This window comes from Phaethon lepturus, unplaced genomic scaffold, assembly GCF_000687285.1.
Source record: "Phaethon lepturus isolate BGI_N335 unplaced genomic scaffold, ASM68728v1 scaffold40735, whole genome shotgun sequence".
NCBI lineage: Eukaryota > Metazoa > Chordata > Aves > Phaethontiformes > Phaethontidae > Phaethon > Phaethon lepturus.
In genome coordinates this window covers 1-10,573 of record NW_010539251.1, presented here as the reverse complement: position 1 = coordinate 10,573, position 10,573 = coordinate 1, and the positions used below count along the sequence as shown (strand labels likewise).

The following is a 10,573-nucleotide window of genomic DNA, read 5'->3' as shown; positions in this document are numbered from 1 at the left end:
CACCTGTACTTCAGCATTTATACCCTCAAGACTAATCCAGCCCCGCTGTGGGGCCGAAGGCCGTTACCGGGTGGAGTAGATCAGGTGTGCCCCTGGAGCTCCTCTTCCTACGTAGCTTCACCTGAAGGGAATCCACTTAACTATGCTGGAGAAGTTAGAGTTTATTTTCAAAACCGCACTCCTCATCCAGCTAAAATGTTGGGGTGAAGAAAACAGTATTTGCCAAAAGGCATAATGAAATTAATATTTAGCATGCTAATAATGAAACAACTCACTTTTAACACTTTTCAGTATCCAACTTTCACCTGTGGAACCCTTTCTGCTTGGTAACAACGCCTAAAAAACCTTAGGATGTTTTAGGATCTGGAGCTACTACCACCTGCCAGTCACAGCCTGTCGTCAGCACGGCTCAGGTGCCTCGCAGAGAGTCTCCTTTCAGGCTTTAAGGTCTGGATGTATTAGCACTGTCAAACCATCACCTCAGGATGGTGAGTCCAGTCTTAGAAGACTAAATCAAAAATACGGTTGCTCCTGAACACTGAACTTGCTCTGATGGACTGAATTTGTTTTTTAAAAAGCGGTAAGTGATGTAACTCAGCTTCAACAGGCATTAGGTCAGATCAGGGATGGTTTACACCACCTTCGCTTCAAACCAAGTCACAAAGTAGGTGTAAACACCGCATGCCGTGGCTCAGACGCCTTCACAGACATAATCATGCACTCAGGTATGCTCTAAACCAAACTGGTATTCCTCTACCATCTCAGGAGCACACAGGGGCCGTACAGTTAAGTGCTAAACGACAGCCCGGAGCTTGATTCGATACGATACGATACGATTTGATACGATACGATATGATCCCTTCCCTTCACCCTCCAACACACCCACCCACACCCCTTAAATCAACTCCCTGGGTAAGGTGACCCACCTCTTAACAAGACACAGCAATACCCTGGCTGATCATTAGTGAAGGATTTTAACAATTAGTAACTCAGCAGGTTTACTCTCTTACTGCACCTGATGCTAAGTCTGGAGTCTTTTCTGTAGTACCCCTGAGCTGCTGGAGGCTGAAATGTTAGCCATTTCAAAACTGCATAGTCTATTTTTCTGCGCATAAAAAGCAAACAGGCAAGCCTATGAAATTCTGGGTTTACTTTGTTGTTTGAAAAAAGTAAGTAAACATTTCACCCTAGAGGTTGAACTATTTTCCACCTCTACAAATTATGAATATCCATTCTCTCATTTGACCACTGTTTAATAGGAAAGAAAGGTCTCTAAATAAAATTTCTGCAACCAATTTTAAGGATACCTTTTACTTTTGTACACAACTGGCATAAGAGCAAGATTAAGATCTCTTCATTGTACGCCATTAGCATTCCTCACTTCAAAGACCACAACCCCAAAGACAAATAATTGCATGGACAGTCAATAAAGGCAAAGGTTTATATACAGCTTTATTAAAGCACCTGCAGCCATAGAAATGATAGCATGTTCTGATTACCCCCACAATTTCAATATGGGAGCATGAATTTTTTTTTTACCTACTTTTTACTAAAGTTATTTCTAAGAGCAATCACCTTGAAATAAGTATTTTTGACTAGGGGATGTGTATCAACCTCTTAGGTAAAAGAAAATTAAAATTATAGTATTTGATGCTAGAGCTGCTTTAAAGAGCTTTAGAAGAGTATGTAACTTTACAAACACTGAAGTACCTTCTCCTATGTTTATATACAGAGAGAAAAGAAGCCACAGGATTAGGTAAACCCCACTCAAGTCCAGAACATGATGTGTAAGGTCCACATTTAAAAAAAAAAACCAAAAGGTACGTGGATTTTAGCTGTTATGTTTATTAACAAACCTAAATAAGGAAACAAGTTTTCAAGAACGGTAATACCTCTTTCTGAAACCATCTGAAATTATCACTGACTCTGAAATCAAGCTTCTTACTAAGATCTTTAATATAAATGTTGGTGTCTAAGCAGCTGTTTTGTGTAAATGTTGACCTAAGTTCCACAAATTAACTAAACAACTGCTGTGTGAGTTTTCTTTAAAAAGTATGCATAACTTAGTAACAAACATGATGCCATCAATTGGAAATCAGAAAAATCAAATGTTTTTTTTCTTCTTCTTCTTCTTCTTCTTCCCGGAATGACATCTTATCATTCAGCTGGCAACTCAAAAATACCAAGGTTTTCCTATAGTACATACAATTTTAAGTTAACATCAAAATTTTATGACTTAAATCATACAGGCAGAGTCAAAGCTCCACACTTTGGACAGCATTTTCCACTTTTAGTAAATTAAAACTTCATTATATCCTAGGGACACATTCCAGCAAAGCAACTAAAATTGTTTTTACAAATATCAAAACTGTGAAGTTTTCAGGGTTGTTTTGTTTTGGGAACAACAGATCTATAACATGAATTCTGCTCTTCTGACTCCCAGAAAGACAACACTGCAGCTTACACATATAAGGCAGAGTCAGAGGAGAAAAAACAGCATTTAGTCAGGTAAAATTCTGCACGGCCTTAAACCAAACACCAGACCCTCTCTCAGTCGAAGACACCATTCATTAAGTGTATAATCCGTGTCTCTCTAAAGAAAGGCCAACAGAACAAATAGTGACTATAACCTTATCCTGACGACAGCAGAAAAATAACATTACAGTAAAGGACACAAGGAAACAAGTATGCATTATTGCTGAGAGCCTTAAGTGATATGAAAATAATGTGAACATAAAACCAGCAGTCGACGGTTTCTGATGCTGAAGGAAACAGAAGCCTTTGGATATAAAACGTACTGGGAAAAAAAGAAAACTAACACAAAAAGCTGGTAAAAATTTCTCACATAAAATCAATTTCTCGGAAGTGTATAATCAAAGATTAAAAAAATCCCTTCGTGGGGAAAAAAGTTTGCACTGCATATAGACAGACCCTGCAATATTTCCTCCTAGTCAGGCTGTTGCTGTGATTAAAAGGAGAAGGAAGAAGTTTTTTTCTTTTCTTCAGCCCTTAAAACCCAAGCAGAGTTTATCAGCTTCCCTATGAAACGGCATGTACAGTACAATAACCTGGAAAATGTAAAAAAATGAGACAACACCTGCCTGTTGATCAGCAAACAGCCTTTCAAGAAAGTGATATCAAATCACTTGTGGCCAAAGGATTCTCCCCGATACCCGAAAGGCTCCGAAGTCTCTCCACCAACTATGACCGCTACAGGTCAAAGCAGCCAGTAAACCTGTTTCAAATCACTTCTGTCCAGCACACTGCCTGTGCATAATCACAGCGAAAACGGGTTTAACAGAGTTCATGCTACAACAACATTGCAAGCTGCTTAAACAAAGAATCGCAACCTAATAAATTTCACTTTATTTCTGTAACATTAAGGTCACCATTTGCAAATAGTTTTTTAAAAAGGCGTATCGATAATAATGTTTCCCCTATGCTTAAAATAGAAAATCAATGCAAAACCAGTAGTGCTAGAGTTAATCTCATTAATAACAGCAAATTTAAAGTGAGTCACCTTTTTGGTTTAATAATAGATAAACCATTACATAAAAATGTAAAAGGTATCATGAAAAATGAATGAAATATAACAAGAGAGAAAATGCCGAATATTTAGTCAGCATTCATTTGGACAAAAGGGAACAAAACTCTATTGTAAATTCATTCCTGGGTATATAAAAAGCAATAAAGATGCAACAGAGTAGACCTGTATCTCACAATTTCAGTGACGAGCCACTCAAATTCTGGCCCAGTTGTTGTGTTATGCTAGTGCTGTTTATGATGTTACAGTACTTCTCAGCGCTCTTCTGGCCTGGTGACGAGATTTTTCTTTTTTTCTCCTCTACACGTTAGCAGTTCTGACACTTAAATGAGGTAGCGCAGTTGAGGACATGCAAAGGGGTCTCGCTGCAGCTCAACGGGGCGAGGGACCTTCGCCGCTTCTACTAAATGCGCAACGTACTGCGGCTCTGAAAAAAGAGCCAGTATTTGCCGTTGCACGTCAGCGTGCAGAAGAGTTGCCACGATAGGGTATCGTCAGTAGTTCAAGCACCCAAATTTTGATTTCCAAGGGGGGCCTGGCAGAAGGCGTAAGTCTTAACTGGAATGGAAACATACCTTGTGTGGTTTTTAAATATTGTGTTTCTAATGTTGAAATCCCAGACATAAAGGCCAGAAGCCAAGCAAGTACACCTCACTACAGTAAATGAAAAAAGCTTTTAAAAGCTTAAAATGTTAACGTAAGAATCGTTTGAAAAAAAATATCTGATTCATCTAGAACACTATGAACATCTAGGCCTGAGTCCAAAACCACTGAAGTTATTAGGATGGCCTCCCTCTATTTCAACAGGCTTTGGATAACGCTCTCCGTTTCTGTAACTCTCGAACAGACAAATACATGCAATATATCATCTCAAAGCAAACTGAACTCAACACGTTTCAGCGGCAGCACATTCATTTAAACAGCGCCATGCCTACTATATATGGGAATAAAGTGTTCCTCTCAACGATGTAAACCCGATGTATTCTCAGGCTATAAATACCACCAGGATTCAAAATGGGCCCTTCCCGACCAACACATCTCTGACAGGCACGGAAGATGGGTATCTTGTTTTCTCATTTATTCACCCAGCTATGTCACCGGCAAAAGCGCTAACAAACTTCTACTGGATGTCCACCTTCCCTTGTCACCCAAGATGACCTACGTGCCATAAACGAATACTTGCACTTACAGACCATGAGATCTAATCTGGAATTTGCGTATTTAGCCCTGTGTAAAGTTGGTCTAAATGCCAGCCTAGTCTCGTGATCTAAGAGCATTCTGCAGTCACTTCACAGGGCGGGTGGAAGAGTCAGGCATTAAGCCTTCAACCGTGTAGTACCATATGAACTCATTACAGAAAAACAGCACTTTATGACAGCTTTTTTAAGTGTAGTCCCCTTCCTTTTGTCATTGAGATGGTATGCGGAGGAGAGAAATACCATTAACACTCACGCATAACTTTCCAACAATCTTTCCCTTACAAAAACCCCACGAGTTGTATTTACTGTGTCTTTCTCGGACTTACGGTAATTTGTTGATTTTCACACATGTAAAATACATAAGCTTATGCAATGTGACTAGGTATGGTTCATAGAATCAAAAGGATACCCCATCCCCTCATTTCACACAGAGTTATTTTACATTTACATCTCACTAGGTTCTCTGGAACTTCTGTCCTACAATCTCACACTACAGAACGCCTCACTGCTCCTGACTTACAGCCTGATCTTGCCCAGGAATTATTACCAGCCAACACTGAAATTCAGACAAACTTTTCTCAATCCGAGTTGGCTTCCACAGAATAGTAGAGCCAGTCTCTGAAGGAACCCTGACCATTGCCCTGTATTGTGTCTGCTGACTGGATTTTTAAGATTTGTGCCAGGAAGGACGCTCAATGACGAAGATTCACAACCCACTTTCCTGCAATAGTACAGGACAGACATGGAACATCATTGCTTTTTTAATTATAATCATTAGATCTTCTCCCTGCAGAGATTATACTTAGCACTAGTGCTCTCCAGATTTTCAGTGTTTCTATCTCCGGGGCTGTAAACTGCCCCCATTCTGCATTCAGAAATCTCAGCACATCAAAACTGCGTACATAGATCACTGTTATTTAAAAGCTTTTTGTTCCCTATTACAGGCATTTCTTCTCTTGAGCTAAACTGGAAAAAATTGTGAAATCTAATGGTTTCCAACCAGCATTTACAAATCTGCAAACGTGTGAGAGTTGCAAATTCCTTCTGGGCACAGATTTTCCCCTTAAACGCATGTGTTGCAAAGCCTTGAAAATGAGTATGATACTGCATCAAAATAACATTTCGCTTGAGATGGTTTGGTTTACCGCTGAAATCCTTGTTCATACATTTTCTTTTCTGCGTGCGTAACCAATTTTAGTATGTGTTTATAAAACGTGAAATCCATTACGAGCTCCAGAGAGCTGAAAGCGTGATCTTTTTCGCAGCAGCGGCGCGCGCCTCGCCATAGCGGTGCCTTTTTCACCTGTAGAAACACCGTCCGCAGAGAGCAGCGAGTCCCTTCCCTTCGCTCCTTGACCTCTCCGCCACGTCCACCTCTCAGTTGGCAACCTCTCGGGTGGGATGCTGACGGCGTCACTGCAGGCAGACCACCTGACAGCCATGAGACGGGAATGCTGCGCACGCGAGTAACGAGCGAAACGCGTTGCTGTCCGCCGCTCCTCCCTTGGGCCCTCCAGTCGTTCATCCGCTCCGGCTCGGTACAGCTTCGCGAGTCAAGGTGAGGTTTGCACACAGAGACGTAAAGGAAGGGATCTCCTGCCTCATGTGTCCACGTGTGCCCGCCAATGTACTCTCCTCCTTCTCTCAATAGAGAGTGCCTTCTTTGGAGTTCGTTTCCTCAATTTTATTTGGAGAGGACATTTATGCGGGTATTGCTAGGAAATCAGCAAACCCAGCTGTATGAGAGCCAGTTTGGTAGAAATGCTTCTTAGGGAAAACTGAATTTTTTCCACTTCTAAATTTCCTCAGGCCTTAGAGATCTGGGTGGAAATTCTTAACTTTTCAAAGACAACTTCTGCAAATATTGTACTTCCAGTAAAAACTCAATGTCTCTATTCAAAACAAACGGGAACGTTGCTTGGTTTCTACTGACCAAATCTAGCAATGTATAATTTATTAAACTTTCAAAATATGTAGACCAATATAAAAAAAAAAAAAAAACTATTATGGCTTGTCATTTTGGGCTAGAAAATGCTACCTATAATCATAATGTAATTTCATTTTCATTTTATATGTATACCAGTCCTGGGCTGGGGGAAGGAAAAGCTCTTCAGAGTACTGAAATCATTCCAAGGAGGAGATGAATTTCAATCTCACATTCTACCTTTCCTACACAAACAGGAATGAGTTGGTCAAGGCACAAAGAAAAAGCACAGAGAAGACAATTTCTTTAACAATATCTACGCATTCCTAAAAATGTAGTTGTAAACACTGAGGAGAAAAAGAGGATTTGTTAAGCAATATGGCTGTAGCTAATTTTGGAAGAATTATATCTAAAATTATATACCATATTAAACGAAGGAATACAAGGGCTTCAATTGTAATGACTCTCACATTACATGAAACACTGACAACACAGGTCAAGACTTCCACTTTTCTTTTTGACAGATTTGCAAAATGTCACCTCACAAAGCAAGCATGGAGTACAAAAATCCTAAAACTTCAGCAATCATTTTTAGTACATTATTACTATTAATGTTCTATTCATATATGACAACGTAAATAGGATATGGAATTTTAAGAGGCAACATTTATCATTCTGTTACCAAAAGTTTTCATATTTTTGACTTACAGTATCTTAACTTTCTTATCTCCAAGAAAAAAAAAATGTACTAAAATTTCATACCACAAAGTTTTACATTGTTTATATCACGTTTTTAAATTCTAACCTTAAATTCAATGAGTTGGCAGGTGTTGGGGAGGAAACACATTCTAAATCCTTCTATGCAGCCAGTAAAAAGTGTTACATCCCAAAATCAAGTTGACAATCACTGACAGATCTGAGGAATACAATGGTGTGCTTAGAATACAGCAGGGGAAAAAAATGAAACTTTTTGCAGTTCCTTGCAGTAACGTATATGGACACGGGTGTTAGCACAGTAACTCCGTGAATTACTCACATATATATGTGAATTACTCAATAAGAAACCACAGAAAGTAGACATGAGAAAGACTTCTTTTAGCTCACTCGCTGGGACCACTCTTTATGTAGATGGTGAGACGATGTTGGATAACCCAACTCTGCTACAACCCACGAAGCAGCAGCAGAGGCGGCACAGGGAAGGAAAGGTCCTAACACGCAGAAGATTTCTTCAGTCCCGCAGTAGGAGGAGCTACTTCTTGTAAAATTGCGTTTGCTAGCAGGTCCAATACAGCCAACATAGCGTAAACATGCATTCACGTCTTCCACGCGCAGCCTCGGCAGCCTTTCCCAAGTTACCGTGCAGAACAAAGCATGTGTTTGGTAACAGCAAAGTTTAAGACATTTCAAGTTCTTACTTCAGTTAGCCTTTATACCCTAAACACTAGAAACATGTTTTGCAATAACTAGTAACTCCTTACACACACAGAATTCCCTCCAATTCCCCTTTTTAGCACGTAAGGAATGCGGGATCAGCCCTTCAAAGTTCTTCTTCACCAGAGGCTTGAAAACCCTCACAAGTGGAACAAATACAATCTAAAAAGAAACTTCTATCTCCCCCTACCTGCAGAGTCCTTCGTCCTCCTGCCCCAGGGAGCGATCATTCACCGAAACAGCTACCTCAGGTCGCAAACATGAAATAAACTCAAATCTTACAACCTGACATAGCCGCAGTATATCCAATCATTCAGACTGGAAGTGCTGGAACCCCTCGATGATACCTGTTATTTAGCGAGCTGAGACATTTAGCCTAAGGGGTTTTAAATACACTTTGGATATGCCTTTCTGTACTGGTTAAGCAGCAAATTATCTGCTTTAACTGACTATGTCCCAGCAATGGACTGTCAGACCAACAATACCCACCAAGACACTGAGTAAGAAATCTGTGCACAAGTCTCTAACTTTTCATTCTCTGAAGGAAAGAAGCACAAGATGATAACGTGTAGCATTTCCTTTTTCATCAAGACCCCCGATAACCCTTGCAGATTTTTCTCATCATGTGGAGAGGAAAATTCTAAATATACGCAGAAGAAACTGAAGGTAAGTCTTAACTACCCACCCATTCTTGAAAATTGTCTTTTACTGTTGTAGGAAATGGTATCTTACAAGACAGATTTACTAACACAAATTCATTTGAGTTTTGTCATCATACATGGATAACACCTCTCTAAGAAAGTTCAGGTTTGGTTTTGAATGAAATAGAAAATGCCTATAGAGAACTGATACTGCTTGGTAGGTTTCCTGAAGCCTAAGGATGAGTTAAAAGCTTTTATTTATTCCTTATCAGTAGCAATCACTTCTTGCACAGATAGGCCAAGTTCGCTGTAACTGTTCTACTTCCAACTGGAACGTAGAGGTTGGGTTCAGCAATCCGAACTGGACGCCTACCTCGCTAAACCCAAACAAACCAACCGGTACCGTAACTCCCCACACTCTAACTTTGTTTCTGGTTTCCCCTGAGTGTTAGATCCTTCCTAGAGCAGGGTTATGCGTGGTATCAAGTGTGTTTAGGGGGAGGGGACAGGAGAAGGGGAAGACAGCTCACTGTACGTCAAAGCAAGCCAGCAACCTAGCAACCATATATTAAAAGGTGTGTGTGTTTTTGTGGGTGTCTCTGTGCCAGGAATAACTGGAGCAGATATTATTCCATTTGTAATCCAAAAAATGTGAAAAGGGAAGGGGAGAAACTCCAGCTGCTGGTCTATTTTGGGGTCTGTCAAAATCCACTTTCACAAATACAGAGTCTTAACACTTTCTATCCCATTTGTCTAAAACAAAAATGAAAGTCTGGACCTCAGCAAGTTCTTGGCTTTGGTTTGAAAGAGACCGTTCAAACCAGGAGCCGACCTCACTTTACACTTTCTTCCAGCTGGTAATATGCAAAAATCAAAGAGGGCAGAAAGGTTGCATCAAAGATTTCGCACTTAGGTTAAAAGAATACTGGGCTCGTGCATTACTTACAAATGCACTGAATACTTTTTGATATCTACACTTCATTTATCAACCAGAAGTGTCAAAGATTCTCGGGGAGTGGAACTAGCTTTAAAAACATTTACTTGAGTGAGAAGTTTACCTTTTTAATTTTGCCAAAGTTTCTCATTCCACAAGAGAACGAAGACTTTAGATCGGTAAATAAAAACCCCCACCCTGCCATCATATGTGGTCCTGGGGTGCGTATCAACTTCAGAACCACACCGTCCCACCACGCCAGCATGCGCCTCGTCGAGAGGGCAAGCCGGCACCAGGTGTAACTTCCGTGCCACCAGATGAAAGCGTGGGGTGGGAGGGAGAGAGTGGGAGAGGGGGACACATCTCAGGGCTGCACCCAACGCCTCGCTCCTCCAGCCACGCTCTCCATTTTTCTCTCCACGTTGTGGCTCCCGACAGCCCGTGGCAACCCTACCACGACAGCACACTGCCATGCAACAACAGCCCTACGGCGTCTCCTCCAGTGCCACCTCGCCCCGGTGTCCTGGTCTATGCCTGGTCTACGAGGCTGGGCTCCTATACTACTCCTCCTCACCACCAACCACCACCGCACCAAACCATAACCGGCACCAGGAGGAGAAGGGGAGGGGGAGTTACCTTGTTTTTGCCCCCGCAGTGGCAGCAGACAGTCCACAGGTACTTGAGGGTCCTCCACAGCAGGATGATAAACAGTCCCCCAAAGAAAGTGACCATGGATGAGGCGAGGAAAGCCCACCACATGCGCTGTCCGCGGCTATCGCAGGGCACCTCCATGGTCACCGGGATGATGAGCGCATCCATCTTGGGCACATTGACGGGGGAGGAGGACGAGTCTGTGTTGAGATTGTTGGCGTTGATATTGTTACTCATTCTAATGCCGCC

General features: G+C 41.4%; 1 protein-coding gene across 1 annotated transcript; it reads right to left on the bottom strand.

The window, feature by feature from the left end:
• Positions 1–5,948: 5,948 nt before the first annotated feature.
• Positions 5,949–10,561, bottom strand: LOC104620763 (calcium-activated potassium channel subunit alpha-1-like). Its single transcript, XM_010287064.1, has 2 exons — positions 10,310–10,561; positions 5,949–6,287 (listed from the first exon to the last, which is right to left on the bottom strand). The coding sequence occupies exons 1-2, from the start codon at positions 10,559–10,561 to the stop codon at positions 5,949–5,951; spliced, it is 591 nt and encodes a 196-aa protein (XP_010285366.1).
• Positions 10,562–10,573: the final 12 nt, after the last annotated feature.